Source organism: Thamnophis elegans, chromosome 3, assembly GCF_009769535.1.
Source record: "Thamnophis elegans isolate rThaEle1 chromosome 3, rThaEle1.pri, whole genome shotgun sequence".
NCBI classification, from domain to species: Eukaryota; Metazoa; Chordata; class Lepidosauria; order Squamata; family Colubridae; genus Thamnophis; species Thamnophis elegans.
Genome location: NC_045543.1, coordinates 15,510,028 through 15,530,998, shown reverse-complemented (window position 1 = coordinate 15,530,998; position 20,971 = coordinate 15,510,028). Strand labels below are relative to the sequence as shown.

Sequence of the window (20,971 nt, the reverse complement as noted above, 5' to 3'; positions counted from 1 at the left end):
GGAGAATAAATCAGATGGGGATGACTATAAACTTGGAACTTAGTAAAATTTAATTCACGAGAAAACAGTTGCCTGCCGTACAATTTATGACCATTGATAAAGCTAAGACTATCATCGGTAAATGTGAATATTGGCTCCATTTCACTGCATGGGATACACACCTTCTAAGAAAACAGTTCCTCTTCAATTCTAGGTATGAATTGGAAGGATGAAAACATCTGTGTTAGGCCGTCCTACCGAAAGGGCTCATCTTATTATTTTGATAAGCTTAGCTCAGGACATACTGGAGAGGAACATTAGCTTAAAATGGTTCCAGAACATGGATATTAAATATTAGTATTTTTGTCAATTTTTAAAGAACCATCTCCAGAAAAATACAGAATCATTCTGATGCTCAGGAATAGTTTTCATTAATTATATATTAGCATTTGAATTTTGTCAGCAAGGCATTTTAATATTTGAAAGATCCTCTCTTATGAACTGTTGAGATAGTACTAATTTTCCTGCTTTTTTTTTACTTAGGCAAAAATAATCTTTAAAACCTTTAGAAATACAAGGAAGAGCTTGGCAGTAAATCCAATATTTTCATGTATCCATAAAAACCCTCAACATAAGGGTCTAAAATTTTAAAAACTAATTTAAATATCTGGCTCTTTATATTTTTTAAAAAGGAGAAACTACTTGTCTTTCACATTGCTAAGACATGATTTTAATTATGTCTAATACTATACACACACACATACAATATTGTACGTACACACACACACACACACACACACACAAACACACTGATCTCACATATACATGAACACACATAACATGACCTCAGTTTCCATATCCAAATAGTGTGTTGGCACCTATATGCTTTTCCCCATTACAGATTTAAAACTGGCCTACACCTAGAATGTTGATCCATCTGGGACAGAGCAAAGGGTGACCACACACACACACACACACACACACACACACACACACACACACACAGCAGAGCATACAGATCTGATGCACACCTAATTCCTTGCACCAGGGGACTTTCCCATCCTGCTGATAGTTTCACGTAGGTTCATTTCAACTATGCTATGTAATCTCTTTGAAAGGCAAAACCCATGGGATGTCCATATTATCTTTTTTCAGGCTGATTAATCTCTCCAGTACCCAGAGCTTCCTGGAACATCAACCTAATTCTTCTAAATGTTAAAAGAAGAAAAATTCTGACATTTCATATGGAACGGAATAACTTAAAAAGCACAACAAAAGTCAGAAAGATGGTGGTGTGACTTATAAGAAAGTGCTTCTCAAGAGAAATAAAATAAAATCCATGGCAAGGAACAACAGCAGTCAGTCTCATGTGCCTTAATATATGGATCTCTACTGTACTTATTTGAGATTCTTTGGAAAGGGTATTCAGTTCCAAAACAAGCATATTTCCTCCCCTCTTTCCTTCTTGGAAGACCCAGTTTATCATCTTTAATTCATGAAAAGCTACCTCAGATACAAGGCAGGAAGATGCCGGAGTGCTGATGCAAGACTGTCAACATGATAGACGCTTTAATTGGCAGGACGTCCTCTTGTTCCGGCTGCTGGAAGAACTTCAATATTACTATCTTATTACCCTCCACAAAGTGGACATATCCTTGAAGGTACCGATTACCAAAATTACCAAATTTATGAAGAGTTTGGGCCGACTTACCTTTTGGATGCCATGGATCTGTAAACTCGTATTTCCCCACACCAACAGTTCGTAGCATCTGCACCCCATTTGTGTTGTCCTGATTGCCCGTCGAGTTAGGAGGAAGCTGAGGAGCAGCCTGCCCATTGGTGGCTGGAACACTATTAGGTAGGGCAGCTGAAGGCAAAGCAGGTGGTGGTGGAGGCAGGATAGGACAAGTCATGTGACCATTCCCTACTGCCCCATGGCCTGGGTGAGTCACCTGACCAACCCCAGTCATAGAAGACATAGTAATGGGTTGACTGTTTGTGTACAAAGGCTGGCTTTGCAGATTCACAACCATGTTACTGAGAGGCCGTGAAGGCTGCTGCGGAAGCTGGTAATGAGCTGGCATTAATGGAAGCTGGGGGGTAACATGTGGAGGGAGTGAGGGTGTGACTCCAATGACAGGGGCCTGGACGTTGACTGCTGGGCTGAAGGTCGGTGGCTGATTCATCCCATAAGAATGAGTTATGAGAGTTGGTTGGCTACCTGCTGCAACTGTTGTAACCCATGGAGCTGTACCTGGAAAAAGGAAAGCTAGCAATAAGAACAATTTTTGCAAAAGGTCACCCCCCCAAAAATAGCTCCCTCTGCAAATGTGATTCTGTTGAATCTGTCCCCTTCTCTCTTATAACGAGAGGGATGGACTGACATCAGTCCAAAATGGTAAGTGCAAAGCAGTAAATGCTATAATACGGCAGGAAAGCATCAGCGTTAAAAATCCTGATCAACGTGCAAGACAGTATGTTTACAGTTTTCTGTAATTTTCTGCTTCCAAGAAAATTAACCTCGTTCTCCAATGTGTTTTTGTGTCTCCCTGACAATCACTCAGTGTGTATAATAGCCATGTTCCAGCCACTACAAAAAGATTATAATTAGGTGCCTGGCGAAGCTGGATGTGTCAGGAAGCTGGAAAAAATTTCAGGTGGCTCTGGACACCAAAAGAGACTTTATGTATTAAACACATCTAGATAACACCACAACCACAGGACCTAAACCTAAAAACCAGGGGGATTTTATTATTATTCTGGCACAGGATAAACAGGAACAGAACGGGCAGAAGAAAGAACTTTTAACAAATTTGCAGCATTTTAATTTGTTTGAATTAGCCATGGCATAGGAATAACCTGAAGAGGTCTTTGTATCTAGAAAGCAAAGCCAGCTGCGATATTAAAAAAAGGACTCACGACAAAGCCTTATTTAGAGTGGAATTGGAAAGAGCATATTGAATTTGCTTTGAACAATTTTCTCCAGCAGAATTGCAAATAAGGCTGAAAGTATACCTGGGTTTTCGGTCTCCCTCATTTGTTTAGATGGTGGCTCATCTGTATCCCAGGGAGTAGACTGATTGATGGGTGTCTGTCCCCACCTTACACTGGTTGCTAATCCTTGTGGTTGATTATCTGTCTTGGAAATGGAAAGTGTCTGCCAGAGAATGAAAGAAAACATATCGAAATTAGACATATACACCCAGAATCCTTATGGTGCTTTTCATGTTTTTGTATAAAGTTTTATATTGCATTTAACTAGGGCACGGGTGTCAAACTCAGTCACGTCATGGGCCAGATCGTGATGCATCACAACGTTTTTTGTCTTTGGGTAACCAGGGTGAGTGTGGTCTGTGCATGACCCATCTGGCCTGTGGGCTGCCAGTTTGACACCCCTGAATTAGGCCAACATTAGACAGAGCAAGCTAAATATATATTTTTATTGTTTGGAAGGTATTATGATTAATCCAACAATTGTTACCTTAAGGCGGCTGTGAAAAGAACACTTCCACTCCCAATGTAATTACTTGCCAGGACACTCAGTATGTCCCACTAAAGAATTTCTGCACTGTTACTATCAATGTGCAAAGTATTAGATAACTCATCCCGAATAGCATTTCTTACTCATCAGAGTTATCTGACTTTGCCCAAATAACTTTTTTAGCTATCTGGGGGCCATAATTTCATGCTGGGATTTTTTTCTGCATTGTCCCTATTCCAATAATGAAAAAGCAAATGCCATTTTTCAAGAAATAGACTTTCTCCAAAAGTCAATTGAGATGGCTTTATTGCATAAGAATCTTTAAAATTGAACTAATAATACATGAAGACAATAGAAGTTGCACCAAGTCCATTCTGGCTATTTTTCTGGGTATTAAAAGAAATGAGCGGAAAAGAGTAAAGTTCTATGATACAAGCAAAAAGACAGCTTTATCTAAATATCCAAAGAAAAATAAATATTTAATAAGATAACCAAGGTGCTTCTCAGTTTCTCCTTATGTCTTTGCCAGAGAAGCGAATTAAGCTTTCAGTATTATATTCCTCCCTGCACAAATACAATAACAATATAGACCAGCGATGGCAAACCTTTTTTGACTTACGTGCCATAAGCGGGGGGGGAGCGCAGGGGGGGTCGTGCATGGGTGTGCTGCACCCATAATGCAATGCGCGACCCCCCAGTGCGCATGAATGCATGACAGGTGTGACCCCTCCATTTTATGCATGCTTTTTTCGTCCTGCCCAGGCTCCAGAGACTTTATAGGAGCCTGGGGAGGGTGAAAACATCCGGAGCCTTCAGGAGGCTTCCCTGAAGGCTCCAGAGGGCTTAAACCGACCCTACGAGCAAACTGGAAGTCCATTCCTGAACTTCCAGCTTGCCCATAGGGCTGTTTTTTTGCGCTCCGGAGGCTTTAGGGAAGCTCCTGAAGCCTCCGGAGGGCCTCGGGGGGGGGGGGGGAAGAGGCTGTTTTCGCTCTCCCCAGGCTCCTATAAAGCCTCTGGAGCCTGGGAAGGGTGAAAAATGGCTTTAAAAAAGGCTAAACTCAGCTGGCCAGCGTGTGCATGCGTGCCCTGACAAATGGCTCCGCGAGTCACCTGTGGCACGCCATCCTGGATATAGACCTTCTTTATCACCACATGGATATCTAGATAGGTTCCAACAGAAAAAGTAGTTGTCCAAAATATGTGTGTTCTAATTTATATGTATTTGGGGAGGAAATACCATGTTTAAACAAAATATCCACTCTCAGTCAAAAAAATCTTTTATTCTGCCTCCTATCAAAACATGGTTCACAATTCTAGGTTCTCAATGAGTAGATTAACCCTGTCAGAAGGCAAACACACTCCCAAACTAGTATTGATTCAGTCAGAAAGAAGCTACAAATTTTGAATTTACAGTTCCTAATAATCTTGGGGTACAATGAAGGAAAGCAAAAATAAAGAAGAAATAGCCTAATAAGATTCATGATTAATTATTAAATGTTTAATGTTATATGAATAAATATGCCCAATAACAGGCTTAATTATCTGTTATTTTTGAATGTTGAATTTTGGTGGTCTTGAAGATATAAATTATTGCTTTGGAAATTCAGAGCCATTGTAAAAGGAAGGTTGTGCCTTTGGTAGAACACAGGAGCATTTATTTTAGCTTTAATTATCTGATATGTCCACTGGCCACTGTAAAGAGATGGGCTTTCTAAAAAGTTCTGTAGACATCACAGGAACTAATTGCATTATGGTGTACTTTGCTTTTTAGCTTTCATGTCCCACGCTTATTTGGATTAAATAAGGAACACATGAAAGAGGTAAATTGCTTGAAACACACTTTCAGGTGTGCATTTCAAAAGGAAAGAAAAGAGAGGCCAAATGTCTACTTGCTTGAATAGATAACCTCTGAAAGGCTTTGTGGCTGTGATACTTCAAAAGCACATACTTCAGGAAGAGACAGAAAAGAAAGGTATTAAATATCAAGATGCCCAATGGCATTATTTTGTTTATTTACTTATAATATTGCTAATCCCGCCTTTCAGTCAATAGATGCACACCTTTCAGGAAAAAAAAATAATGTTTTAACAATACACACATACACACTCCTTTGAATCAGTCATAAAAAAACAGCAAACTACAGAATCCTTCAGGCAAAAGAACAGAAGAAGATAAAAGAAGCTGGTCTATTCTTTCAGAGAAGAGAGTTTTACCACTGAAGGTCATCACCAAGAAAGCATCCAAACCTTGGCCCTTGAGAAAAATGACTTATAAACTGAAATAAGGAACTGGTTCACTTTTGATAGTGGGACCTAGACAATTTCTTCATGTGATGAATGCTGTATTCACCGCTGTGGGTGCCCTGAGTTATATCATTACTTTAAAAACAATAGAAAGTCCTACATAAACCTATATGAAAGAAATGACTCTGAAATCTTTTGCTTAGATTTGTAAATGTTTTCAACCTACTTAATGAGAGTTTGTTTCCATTTCAATGGAATCTGAATCAGACACACTGATTTTGAATGCTACCACAGTGTTAGTGAAGGAAAGGAAAAAAGTGACTTTTGGAGGAACTCAAGTGCTCCTCCTCAAGCGAGAGTGATCTTGAACCAAAAAGTCAGTTGATGGCTGACAGATTCAAGGATTTTGAAATATGAGAATCTGCTTATGGAACAAAATGATTTAATACTAACCACTGATGTTCACTTGAATCCAGATCAGTTTTAAGAGGAGATTTAGAAGGACAATTGGATATTGGTGCTGAGAAGGGGTTAATTTGTTTATAGATGGGAAGAGAAAGTGGTAAAAGGTAAGAGAAGGAGTTTTGGTAGAAACTAGAAAGTTATGTTGGTCTGCACAGACTTGTGAATTGTATGCCTTAAATCAAGCTTTGAATTACTTTGAAGCCCGAGGCAATAATTTAGCTGACTTGGAAGCCAGGATGGCAACAGCAGAAGGAATTGAATGTTTAATGTTAGGTGAGAAGGAGTTAGAGAAAGTGTGAGCAGTAGAAAGTGGAGGAGATAGTACCCGATAGAAGGCAAATGTTGATTTTGGACTTAGTACATCAGGGTAGTCATTGGGGGACTAAGGTATGATGTGACTTGTTTGTAGAAGCTTATGGATGCTGTGGATTGTGACAAATATGTGAAAAATGTAAAACAGTAAACAAATTCTACACATAAAGAAAAGGGAGAACCACTTTAGTGTGAGATCATTTCAATACATTCGAGTTGATTATATTAAACTACCTCTTATCTTACCTCAGAAACACAGGACTACTAGCTCAAACCCTACCTCTCAAATTTGCTGTCCGTAAGTTCTAGCCTGGCGATTAGGTCCTGATAAAAGCTGACATGAGGAAAAAACTAGCCAAGTTTGGGACAGGTCCTATCAACTCCTGTTGACCACTGAAACAGCAGTCCAAACTAAAGACAAAGGGTGGACCAATACACACATGTAAAAGGACCAGTGGAAGAACTTAAAGAGTGGCAAGTTATTCCTGGAGAAGACCCACTGAGAATAAACATTCCCCCCAAAAACTGATGTGGTCATTGTGGCCTGAATGGGTTTTGTTTGTGATTTTTCTCATTGCAGAAGTAGCAACTTTTTGGTCTTTCCGGCCTGAGTGATAGCCTCTCTTATTCCAGCTGAAGATCCCAAAAGCAGCTGTGCAACTTTGCACTCTAAAGATTGGGTTGGTTCTGTGATTGTAACGGTATCACTCAATGTTGTTGTGATTGTGAACTGATACATGCCTATGGGGAATAGTGGGACACTGTGATTGTGGAAATGATTGCACCCCATATAAACTCTATATATCGGGGCATTGAATCAGATCAACCTGACTTGAACACAGTAGTCTTAGGAGTTAGTGATGTCATAATTCCTGAAGATATAGAATGGATGGATTTAATGCAATGGTTCAATATTTGGGAATAATTTTCTTATGTTTAGGACTAACAGGAGGAGAATATAATGCAATGATAAGTGTGAAAAATTACATATTACAAGCAAGGTGTTTTCTTCGCTTACTGACACCTTTCAGTCTGCAATTAACCTGACACAATCTATTTGAAAATATAACTAGACTGAGTGGGTTATGGACGGATGTAGTAACTCTTAATTGGCATGCTCCAGATGGCTTATATTGGATAGGTAGGAAGTTTGTCTATGTGCAATTGCCTGGCCAATGGTATGGATTATGTGTATTTGGAATTGTGAAACCTAGTTTTTTCTACTGCCCATACAACAAGGGAGTACCTGTTTCTGAGGAAGTAGACCACAGAAAGATGACTGGCCTTTAGACAGAATAATTCCGGTATATGGACCAGCCACCTGGGAAGAAGCTGGAATGTATGGTTATAGAACTCCCATTTATATACTGAATAGGATTTATAAGGTTACAGGCAATGCTTGCAACGTGTGGAAAATTTAATCTCACAAACTATTGTTTGCAAATAGATGATCAAGGACAAGCTTTAGAGGAGATAACTGCCAAAGTATGGAAAGTTGCCCACATCCAGTGCACACTTGGACTGGGGCAATTGACTTCACCTGGTTTGGCAATATCTCCTCTGACTGGTCAAGGATAGGGGTTTCTAGTGTTGTTAACCTTTCGAGGTCTTCTTCTCCTCCCCTCTTTCCCTTTTAATCCAACACATATTCTACCCCTCCCGATAAACTGGCAAATATCATGGTCCTCCAGACCGTCCCCATTAAATATACACCCCTAGTCCACTATTGACAGGACGCATCCTGTCCTAAAAGAAAAGGGAGGAATGAAGGGACATAATAATAGTAGAATACAGAGAATTACTGGGACATAATAATAACTTGCTATTTCAGTTCTTCTGTAAGGATTGCTTTGCTCCTGTAAGAATTAGAATTGCCTCTGCCATTTGCTTCTGCCAGTCATCTAACTCCTGTGATCTTGTTTTTGTGTACAACTCAGTGCCTGGTGCAGGGCATCGGGCAAATACCTCTGTTGCTAAGCACTCAAACCCCCCCCCCCCCATTCCTTGCTGCATGGCCAATGCAGGGCTGGAAGGAAGGCATGGGCCAGGGGGCCAGAACTGAATACTAAGATGATGTCTCTGAAGGTATAAACACCATAACTTCCCCAAGGTGTGGCCTTCCTTACATACACCTTGTCTGTATGTTCATAGAATGGTCTACCCAGCTCTTTGCTTTGATCAAAAATAAATGCTGTTTCTTTTTCAAGTCTCCACTTCAGCTCTTCTTTTAACCTATTGTTGACCTAAGCAAATGGCCAAACCTTACAATATCCCAACACTATTTTGGTTGATGTAATTTGCCAAATCTATCATTTCGAACTGCTTTCCAATAAGAGCCCCATGTAGCCTATTTTAATCACCTAGTTCAGAGATTATGTAGGTATGATGCAGAGGTGGGTTGCTGCCGGTTTGGCCTGGATCAGCTGAACTGGTAGTAGTGGCAGTGGGAGGCTCCACCCACCCACCTGGACGCTTCTGCGCATGCGTAGTTTCACACATACACGTGAGTGTGCGCGCAAGCATGCTCAAACCAGTAGTAAAAAAATTAGCAACCCACCTCTGATATGATGGTCACTTATTTGTTTACATGCTGCTTATCCATGGTAGCCACACTCAAAGTATTTTGCTAGATATCTTTTAACACACTTTACAATAATTCATTTGAAAACCAGTAATTGTCACACACTTATCCATAAGTATGCTACTCTTCTCAATACCAAGCACGAATTGAACACTAAAAGCATGGGGAAACAGGCTGTGAAAAAGAAAAGAATAACTTGCTAAGCAAAATGTTCTAAAGGTTTGCAAGTTCAAGTTGTAGAAGAATATGGATGGAATGTAAGTAATATTCACATGCAGCCAGTGTAAGTAATGCTAAACTTGCCACTTTCAATAAACATGAGGCATCTCCACAGTTACAATAGCAGATTATATTGATAGTGAAAAAAACATGTCTCTCAATAAATTACATTCATTTCACATCAAATATATAGGGTAGAGAAGATCTCAACAATTAAATAACCGTGATGAGTCTCTCTTATTGTACAGGCAGTCCTCAACTTACAACCATAATTGAGCCCAAAATTCTCATTGCTAAGCAAGACAATTGTTAAATGAGTTTTGTTCCCTTTTATAAGTTTTCTTGCCACAGTTGTTAAATCACTGCAGTTAAGTTAGTAACACAGTTATAAAGTAAATCTGGCTTCCCCATTGATTTTGCTTGTTAGATGCTGCAACCGTCATATATACATGCCAGTTGCCAAGCATCTGAATTTTGATCATGTGATCACAAGTATGCTGCAACAATCATATGAAAAATGGTCAAAGTGGTCACTTTTTTGTGTGTCTTATATTTAAGTGGTCATTAAATAAACGGTTGTACGTCGAGGACTACCAGCCTTAATAAATAATTTCTGTTTTGTTTGTAGCAAAATAAATGAAAACCTTCTCAATGAAATGATCAAATTCTAACACTTTTTTCACTTTTTCAAACTAAAGGCATATGTACAAATAAAAACTAAGATCTACACAGATGTATACATTCAGGGAACAAATGCTGTTAAGTTTCTTGCATTCCTCTGATGTCTTTACAGCTGTGTTAAACTCATAATTCAAGAAATTTAATGAAAATATTCTGTAACAGCAAAACAGCTGTTTCTTATGTTTTACTTCAGTTTATTTTTAGATTTTTGTTTTGCAATTTTCTATCCTTGATTGCAAATAAACAAAAATACGTACTTAACTCTCAAAGCTGTTCTATCACTCTAGTCTACATTAACTCAGGGCAAAAAAAATGTAAAGGATGCTGCCTCTGAAAGGATCTAGAGCAGAGGTGTCAAACTCGTGGCCCGCGGCCTGGATGCATCAAGTGCTGGCCACGCTCATGCTCGCTTTAGTGAAGGGGGGGACAAGTCAAGATATGTCACATAATGCTGTGAGGATGCGAGTTTGACACCCCTGGTCTAGAGGAATGTAGGGTTACATCGTGAATTGTTACACCAGGTTAGTTGTGTGTAGATTATATAATGTAAATTTAAAATATCTGTTTGTATCCCAAACATTTAATATCACAACCTGTAATACGTTTGTGCTAAGCCAGTGGTATGACGGCTATTGTTGAAAACAGTGATGAAAAATGCAGCACTGTTTCCTGGCACCTAATTTGGAGTTTATATTGTATAATCCCTGAATGGTCTTAATCTTTTCTCCCTGTACAGTCCTTAATATGGGCCAAATGATCATATAGACAACTGAGAAGTTACCATTTGAATGATCTTTCAAAATATTTTGTGCTTTAGAAACAAATCTTCTATCTCAGATGATTGAAAGCAACAGTTTTTTTTATGACTGGTGGCATGTAGCCATTAGTGCTTTGAATGCTTTGTTCATTGTTGGGCAAGGGCACAGCTAATGCTCAAAAACATTGTTAGGTGCAGTGTTTTTCCAAATTGTGTCACAGATCTTTAAGTACTGGGGCTTCAAACCTCACATCGGTTTTCCTCAAGCCTCCGGGAGGGTGAAAACAGCCTCCCCAGGCTCCAGAGGCCTATTTATTCTTGCAAGATTGTATTAGAAATTGTTTGACATCCTTATTTAGAATGGCCCAAAACCTTTTTATCTCTGTTTTAGACAAGGGTGGGCTGCTGGGGGTTGGCAGGGGTTCGGGAGAACCTCTAGCTAAGATTCTGTGCAGTTCGGGGAACCCCCTAATCCCACTCCCGGCTGGCCCTGCCCAGCCTGTCCCTCCCAGGAGTCCCCAAATGGCCCATGTTGGATGCAGTTAAGTGCAGGGTGTGTGCGGAAGCTCGGGGAGGGCGAAAAATGGGCCTACTGGAAGTTGGGAAGGCTGGAAACGGGCCTGTCTCCGGCCTCTAGAGGGCCTCTGGAGCCTGGGGAGGCTGTTTTCACCCTCCCGGAGGCTTGAGGAAAGCCTCCAGAGCCCGGAGAGGGCAAAGACGCCTCCCCTGCTGTGGTGCAGGAACTCGACTAGGCCACACCCACCATTGCCATGTCCACCCAGCAACTGGGCAGAGAACCCCTTGATAAATTTTTTGAAGCCCACCCAATTCCAGACAGACAATTCCAGACTATTTAAAAGCGCGCGCGCACACACACACACATTTTATAACGCAGTATAAAACTGAAGTTACATTTAAAAGAAGAAAAACTGAAAAAAATAAAAGAACTCCCCCCCCCCCGGAAAATTATATAAACAAAGTAATACTCCAAACTTTAACCAGGTTGCTCTAAAGTTTTTTCCCCTGTTACATTCAGAGACAAAATAAATAAAAGCTATCAAAAGCTGATAAATAATAAACCACACACCAACAATTCCATATAAATTTATCAAATATCTAAAGAAAGCAAGGCACTGTATAATAATCTTTTAGGGCAGTGCCCCCTTGCCCAGTGTGCAAGTCTCAAAGAGGTTGATAAATTATTGAGGTTTTCACTGCCTGGGCCAGGTGAAGCAAGCTGGTTGTTTTCAAATACTGTTAGGTCACAGTGCATATTTTCATAACTGGAAGAGATGTCATGGGACTGTGTGATATTTGTGGAAAGAAAGAAACAGTTGATCTTGTCTCTTGGGACTATTTGTGTTATGATAATGCCAGATGCCTTCTGTTGTAGGCGTTGTCTGACTTGGATGTTCAATTTTTTTATTTAAGAATAACTAGAAACATGTTCTTGTGGATATTTTTACAGGACCTTTCATTACCTGGTGCTTAATAAATCTGTGGAATCACTTGGGCCAAGAGGGAGGGTTCTGATGCCATCTCACCACTGTTGCCAAGGCTGGGAGTCTGTGTGTAACTCCTCATGGCCCAATCTTAGTTTTCATTTACAGCCGTGATTTGAAGCCCCATTAAAATTCTGGCAAACAGAATAACAAAGCTGGGAGGAATCTTAGGAGGTCATCTAGTCTAACCCCCTACTCAAGCAGGAAACCCCCCCCCCCCAAACAATAAATTGTTGTCCAATCTCTTCTTTAAAATCTTCAGTGTTGGAGCATCCACGACTTCTGGAGGCAAGTTGTTCAACTCTGGCTTGTTTGTTTAAGAATCATAAAATCATCATGTAAAAAAGATGCTGAGACTCTAGAAAGAGTGCAGAGAAGTACAACAAAGATGATTAGAAGACTGGAGGCTAAAACATATGAAGAACAGTTGCAGGAACTAGCAATCTTCGGGATCACTGTTGATGCAGTTCTTTCGTTCTCAACGGTTGATAGACTGGATCGATGTCAATATGTCTGTTTATTGATTTATTGGTAGAAACCAAACAAGTATGTATGTATGTATTTTGTAGTATGCATTTTGTATTTTTATTTGTTTATTGTAAATTACCTAGAGTCATGTAAAAGTGAAATGGGCAGCTATGTAATTTAGTAAATAATAAACAAACATACAAATATGCCAGAAACTGACATTTTCATGTAAGAAATGTCTTACTATTTCTCCAATTTAGGTTGAAATTCATAGAATTGGTAACATGGTTTTAAATGAATTATTGCTGCTTAATAATGTATAAGCTCTGCTTAGCGCTATCTCCAAAATGGGAATCTATCAAGGCACCAATAAATATACATTTTTCATGCATTAGGAATAGCCAAAAGTTTTACTCTTGGAAAGTTAAATATCTATCAGAGTTGTAGAAAGGGATTTCTGATACGAATGATCTAACAATGTTTGCATTGGATTTGAGGTTTTATAATAAGGGAAGAAAATGGCCATCTCTGCTTTCTTTGAGACATACTCCTCTCAAGAAATCACGTTACCCACCACTTTTCTATCAGCATTTGCACATCTTAAAATGCATTCATCCCAGTACCATTCTTTAGTAAACATTCTGCCATTGTAGACAAATTAATTTACATCTTCTGATTTGGGGGCATTTTTGTCTAACCTATATTTCTCCACATCATTTTTATTGTCAAGCACAGCCATTGTAATCTTCAATCCGTTAATTTTCAGATCCATATTTTGTTACATAATGCATCAAAACATCTACTACTGATCATTTAGATTCTCTGTACTACTCTTTGACCGTAATCAACGGAAACAAACATTTAGGTTCTCAGCCAAAAATATCATATTATCTAAAACTTAAATGACATGCAACATTTATGCTCCTGACCAACATATTTTTAGTGTTACCAGAAGCATTCCTTATATTCCCCCCCCCCTCCATTAATATGTGGAAGTTAATTCAAATGTTCATTTTTAACTGTAGAAGTTAGCTTAGATATCTAAGAGGCATGTAGCCCAGTGACCTTGGAATGGGTACAGAAACCAGAATAGCTGCCCGTCCTCCAGTGTAAATGGAATGGTGTGAAAAGATGCACATACATTAAACACTACTGTTTATTGAACATGATGATAATATCTAACAGGATAGAATCCTAACAGTGTAACAAGTAATAGGCAGGTTAATTTTGGTAGTTTATCAAAAGCATTCCGGCTGTAAAGATCATATTGTGATAAAATAGTAATATTTTTATCATTCCTATGCAACACACCAAAAGCATATAATCTGTACTCAGAGCTTTGCAGAAAATCAATACATACTGTAAGTTTTCTTTCTTACAATCCTACATTCTTCACATTCCCGACATCACAGTCCTATGTCCTGCTGAAGATTAAAAAATCCCCTGCTTGTTACCAAGCTGCACTGTACTTCCCAAATTTTGTTTATTGGCTTGTAATTTTTTCAGTCAGAATTCTGGCTCACCCCTTTCTAGGCATACAGTACTTATTTATTAATCATATTATTATAGCTTCCCATCTCCATACAATCTAGGGGGCTCAAAAAGGATTAAAAGAACAATATTAAAAACAACAAGCAAAGTAAGAACAGAATAAAATCATAAAACAAAATTCACAGCTGAGGTACCATATTTTTTGAGTATAAGATGCATCGGAGTATAAGACACACCAAGATTTTGAAGAGGCAATTTTTAAAAAAAACATTTTTGCACTCTGCAGACCTCCCCCCCCAAAAGGCATTAATAGCCTTTAGGAGGCTTGTAGAGTGCTCCTGGGGGCTTGGCTCCCCTCAAAACGAGCAAAGAATGGACCATTTTCACAAAAATGGGCCTGTTTCTTGTTTTTTTTTAAAAAAAGAGCACACATAGCCTTTAGGGGGCTTATAGAATGCTCCTGAAAAAGGGGGGTGGAATTGAGCGAATACGGTCAGTTTTTTGCTTATTTCTGCTCTCCCCAGCTCCCATGAGCACACTGAAAGTCTCCTAAAGTCTATGCATGGCTATTTTGATGAAGGGGGCAGGGTTTCGGGAGGCAAAAAATGCTGTATTCAGCATATAAGATGCACCCAGATTTTCAGCCTTATACTCTGAAAAATATGGTAATTGTCTCCATACTTAACAACTAAGTTCTAGTTGCACTAGTTCTAGCATAATCTAGTGCCCATTTGCACAACCATGTTTTTAAGGCTTAAGAAAGACCAGCAGGGTCAGGGATAATCTGATATCCAAGGGAATGCTATACCACAGGATAGGAGCCATGTCATAATCATTTCTGTATCTCAGCATATAACAGTCCTGGGCAGATGGGAGTCAGAACATGCCCCTCCTACCTGATCTGATGGGATGGTTAGGTGTGATTGGCAAGAGACAGTCCTTCAAATAATCCATTCCCACACCATAAGCAGCTTTATAGGTCATCACCACTACCGTGAATTACACTGGGAAGCAGAATGGTAATCAATCTATCCCATAGAACAGGGAAGTAAGTGCACCAATCAAGGATGACACGTAACTGCTTACCCAACTGCATACTGCACCAGCTGAAGTTTCTGAATATTCTTCAAGGCTAGTCTCATATAAACCACATTGCAGTAATTCATACGAGAAGTGACCAAGCCATGAGGGGCTGTCAGAAAGCCCTTCTAATCTAGGAACAGGCACAGTTGGCTCATCTGCGCTATCAGATAACACCCTGAGTGGCTTCATGTAGATATTAAACTGGAGTGAAGAAGGCACCGAATCTTGATAACCTTGATTGGTTGAATATCCTTGATAATAAATAATCAAATAAATCATATTTTACATTAATTCCTTTGTTGTGTATGCACACAAATAAATGTATACTTAAACCGCGTAAATGAAATCTTAATTTAATGGAACTCACATATAATTCACAACTACTACTACAACTACTCTTTCTGGTTTAAGCAATATCTGTTCTTAATTACTTCATTGGTTGGAGAATAATAAAACAAGAATAATTTCTGTATATCTGACTAGTGAACGAAAGAGAAGTAAATATGCATCTTTTTGGGGTAGACTGAGTAAAGAAACTGGAACCAGTCAAGCCAAGGAGGCGTGTCCAAACAATGTAAACTCAGTCTCTGGGCAGATAGACAGATATTATACTCATGCATGGAGTCTCCAAGCAGCGCACAGGAGAAAGGAGTAATATACACAAGCAATAGGACAATATACTTTTGCATCAGTTCTGAAGATGGAAAAACAGGCTTCCAACTATTCTTCTACAGTTATGAAGCACCTGCATAAGCTTATTGTGGGGGTCAACGAATTAACCGAATCCCCAAGGTCACATGGTTCCTCCAGAAACTTCACATGATGTGTTTAATGTCAATAGCACAGAATGTATGGTTAAGGATCTTGATTTTCCATAGCTGTTAATTTTACTGACAGCTTGCATAGACAAAATCGCTTTGTGCTAAAGAATTTCGAATCTTTTATATGGAAAGTCAAAATGGAGCACAAGATCTTGCAGGAAGCAATAAATAAACTGGTTAGCTGACAAGCACTTAAGAGGTCTATGCAACAAAACTTGTAGTCCTTCCTTGTCAAAGGTTGTCTGTAAAGTAGGAATGTTAGCATTATTTTATAGAGTTTATGAAACTTCTGGCATGAATTATGCTCTGACAACAAAGAACTCTACAATGCATACATGAAATTCTTTGAAAGTAATTTCGGTTTTTCATTCTGAAACTTTTTCTTTGTGTGATATATATTGAATGTTGTTTTTATTTACAAAAAGTGATTATTAGTTTTATTAATTCCATATGTAAAATCATTAATATAGATTAGAATTCTGACTTCATAGAATGTACTAAAAGTGATTTCCAGGGAAACATGGTGAATTGAAGATTTCACAAGCATGGCAGAAGGAGGAGCTTGGGAATGTATCAGTTCTCCCAACTCTTCTCCAGATAAGGAGAGGACCCGGGATCGCCCATAATGCTTCTCACAGATGCTTCCCACAATGAAACTGTCAACCCTGGAGCCATCTTTGAGCGTCTTCAGGGTTGCCACAGCGAGGCTGGATGGAGGTGTGGAAAAGGGAGGAGAGAGTAGGGATAGCTGGGGGGATATGTAACCAAAATAACATTCTTCTGGGAACCAAGGACACTCTCACCAGCACCTAGAGGGCGTCGATGGGAGGCATCCGGGATGGAGACAGAGACCTGATTAGGGCATGGGATAGTTGTGTGTGATGGGGAGAAGAACTTTGGATTTTGAACTGGGTGGGGAAAACCCGGGGGAATTCAGATTCAGATATCACCAGCTGTGCCAACATGACACATGCCTAATAAATCTATACTTTGAGGAACCTTGCCTTGGAGTCTTGATTTCGTATGTGTTGTTACTTGGAACCCTGACTGAAACCATAAAACAGTGTTGTCTAGAGGGATTTTACGACCTAGGAGGTGGAATATAGAACTTTACCAAAGCCACCATTCAGAGCCATCAAAGAAACACTGGGTTCACTCACTTCCTTTCTTAATCATTTTCACTGGAAATAGGATATAAATTGGATATTCAGAACCCTTAGAAGGAACATTAGACATTAGGTAGTTTTATTTTACTGGATGATTTTCCTTCAATCCTCAGAAAAGTTTTGTCTTCAATTCTCAGCAATAGGAGGCTTCTGTAAATTTAAGACCTAATTTTGATTTAGAAATTAAAAGCAAAGGGGTGATTGGGAGGTTGATTTTGGAATGTTTATAAAGAATAAAGGGTCAGATTGACCGAAAATAAAATATAATACAAGAAGACAATTGTAAAAAATCTTTCCCTGGGAAAATGTGGATTAGAGAAAAAAAATGACAAGAGGAAATCTTGAAGGCTGGTTACTAGAGGCAATCAGAAAGAACTAAAGATTATAATTAAAGGAGAAGATCTAGTACAGTGTTTCTCAACCTTGGAGACTTGAAGTCCACAGCTGGCTGGGGAATTCTGGGAGTTGAAGTCCACAGGACTTCAAGTCTCCAAGGTTGAGAAACACTGATCTAGTAAAATACAGAATTCAGGAAAGCATTTTACCTCTGGAAGAATTTCAAGGACATTGCTAACAATATACTCAAAGCTTTTTTTTTCAGATTATCAGTTACTATAAAAATGGGTGCAAAAGAGGAGATAGAAGATACAACTGAGAATCAGACTCTTTTGGATACGGATTTAAAATTGACAGCATACAAGAATGATATTGACAAAGATGTTAAATGGAATTTACAAATAAAACTGCTGTATGTTTTAATAGCTAAAAGGGACACACAAATAATGAGTCAAAACAATGACTTGGATGTCTACTCAGAAAAGTCACTTGAACAATTTTCTTTTTTGCACATACAAATAAGATGTGTTATACCTATGAAGGGAATTCCTGAGAAAAGATAGAGAGAATGAAAAGAAATCATCTTCTGGGACATTACTTAAAAGGAATAGACATCAAAACTTTTTAAAAGAAAAAGATTTATAATGTTCTCTTATTCAACCAAAGTTAAAGTGGATGTGGGTTTTTTTTCTTAGCAGATTTTAGTATTTTTTTTTTACCAGAACTGAATGATGAGGCTTTAGAGATTTGTTTATGGATAAGATATGAGAAGAAGATATTATTTTTTGTTGTATTTTAGAGACAGTGATAAGCTATGGTATTAAAATTGAAAGAAAGTGTTGCAATTGCAAAGATTGAAAGATATAGTTTATTATTTGCTAATAGATAAGACAATAAGATATGGTATCTTACAGATTTAGGCAGCAATTAGAAAAGCTGATAAGTTTGTTCTTGTCTTGATGAAGGTGGAAGAGATTTCTATATATTTTCCATTTTTTAAACATTCTGAACCCTTTTTTCTTCCTTCCTTCATTTTTTCCTCTTTGTACTTTTTTTTTGCATTTGTCTTACTTTGTATTAGATTTTTATCTTTGTATTTTTAAACTTCAACAAATTATTAAAAAAATACAATATATTGAATATATTAAATAGCTTTACATACTTCCCCATCAAGATTTACCATGCAGAAAAAGAGTAAATGACAAGAAAGAGTTGCATAAAATACTGTAAGTGCTAACTTACAAAATAAATGTAAATTTAGTAACAATTACAATAACCTAAATAGAAACTGCAATACATGTCATTATTTTAGAGCAGTGTTTCCCAAACTTTTGACATATGTGTACCCCTTCTATAATTTTCGTAACGCTGAGTACCCCTCATAAAAAACATGCTTTAATAAAAATCAAAATATATTTATTTTTTATTTTTTTGGTACATACGCAAAATAAACGAAAGTTATATTATAAAGAACATTTATTTGATTCAATGAGAAGGATGAAATTGTTTATGTTGAGATGACAGATCATCATAATTTGGTTCCGATTGTTAATTTTAATCTGAGATGCCAAACTCCTGTGCAACGCGTACCCCCACCAAACTCTTCCCGTACCCCTGGGGGTACCCGTACCACACTTTGGGAAACACTGTTTTAGAGAAATCAGGTATGTCTCCTGTTCAGATTTGAACTTTTTAGAAAATGTTATATTTTTTACAGGCTTGAAAATCTTTTGGAAAGAGTACACTTTCAACAATCTAACTGAAAACCTGGGGGGAAATCCAATTTTCTGCAAATGTAATTCTAAGTTGAAATTGGCACCTATGGGAAATTATTATGAGTTGAATGATATACCTAAAAGATTAAAGAAATCCAAAAATTACCTGAGACACACTACTTGGCAATAATATGGAGACATTACTGATAAAAAAGATGAAGTGTTTCTGTTATTCAAGCATGTTAACCCATAGCAATAGCTCTTAGACATATACTACTTCACAGTGCTTTGCAGCCCTCTCTAAGCAGTTTACAGAGTCAGCCTATTGTTCCCAACAATCTGGGTCCTCATTTTACTGACCTCGGAAGGATGGAAGGCTGAGTAAATCTTGAGCCGGTCAGAATCAAACTACTGGCATTGGTCAAAGTTAGCCTGAATACTGCATTCTAACCACTGTGCCACCAGGGCTCGTGCTTGGTGTGCAAATGATATTTATTTCAAATCTGCTGACAGGATGACCAACCACCCTTAATTTGACCTCTTTATATTTGTAGCAGTAGTACTTAGACTTATATACTGTTTCATAGTGCTTTTACAGCTCTCTCTAAGTGGTTTACAGAGTCAGCCTATTACCCACAACAATCTGGGCCCCCATTTTACCCATCTCGGAGGGATGGAAGGCTGAGTCAACCTATTTAAATGTGTTAGTTGTTTTTTTCAATTGAAATACTTATATATTTTCAAAATAGGAAGATCTGGTTTCACTATATGCTTCAGGCACGGTAAATCCAATGTTATGTGACTTCTAAAATCCTTGTGTGTCACTCAAAATCTCCTTCAAAAATGACGCTGAATTGTAATAATTAGTGATCAATATTGTACACAGGTGAAACAACACACAATAGTATTAAAATAATTTAATTGTATTAAAAACAAATTATTTTTCATGTTAGAGCCATCTATTCTTATTTATTCTTGGTAGTGCTCTTTTGGAAGATCAGTGTTTTTCTTGCCACAAGTAAACCTCTTCTACTAGTGCAAGGATTCCTTTCGAAAGCCTTTCTTTTAAGAAGGCAAAAAGTGTTTGCTGTAACAGTACTACACCATGATTGACCAAAACTGTAATAAAAGAAAATCCAGAAAGTGACTGAGGGAATAAACTAATAAACTGTAAAGGGGCACATTTAATTTTCTGTTAAAACTCAGTCCACTCCAAGCTGGTGATGGAAACAATCTGCAAAAGGACAAAACTGACTTCTTTTTTTGTAATGATGTAAGTGCATTAAAAGCAACCTAAATGGCATGTTAAGAATTGCTTCCATGGTAGATGTCTAGCACAGGATTTTCCTTGACAGGCTAACAGCAACTGAATTACTGAAGAACGAATCAACCCATCTGGTTACACTATTATTGCTAAGACTTTGTCTGCCTAAGTGCAAAGGTCCAAGGCATGGTATTCAGAACGAGCAATTCAGTTTCATTCAATTGCCATTTCAACTACTGAATAGCTATTTCTAGAATTAAGAGTGACATTGTTGGCCGAAACTGATAAAATATTGAAAAGTTTTTACAGAGTAACCTTACATGTATATACGTATACGAGACTCTGATTAGTAAAAAGTAGGTGGTTTACCTAGTTAAATGCATATGGTAGTGATTTTTGAAAACA

General features: G+C 38.2%; 1 protein-coding gene across 1 annotated transcript in view; it reads right to left on the bottom strand.

Moving 5' to 3' along the window:
- The window catches only part of KLHL29 (kelch like family member 29), a 358,553-nt gene that overhangs the window by 164,224 nt on the left and 173,358 nt on the right, over positions 1–20,971 (bottom strand). Inside the window, exons 3-4 of the mRNA XM_032212530.1 lie at positions 2,995–3,136; positions 1,691–2,233 (exon numbers count right to left, since the gene is read on the bottom strand). Of these exons, the coding sequence (XP_032068421.1) occupies positions 1,691–2,233; positions 2,995–3,136 (685 nt within the window). The remainder of the gene's footprint in view (positions 1–1,690; positions 2,234–2,994; positions 3,137–20,971) is intronic.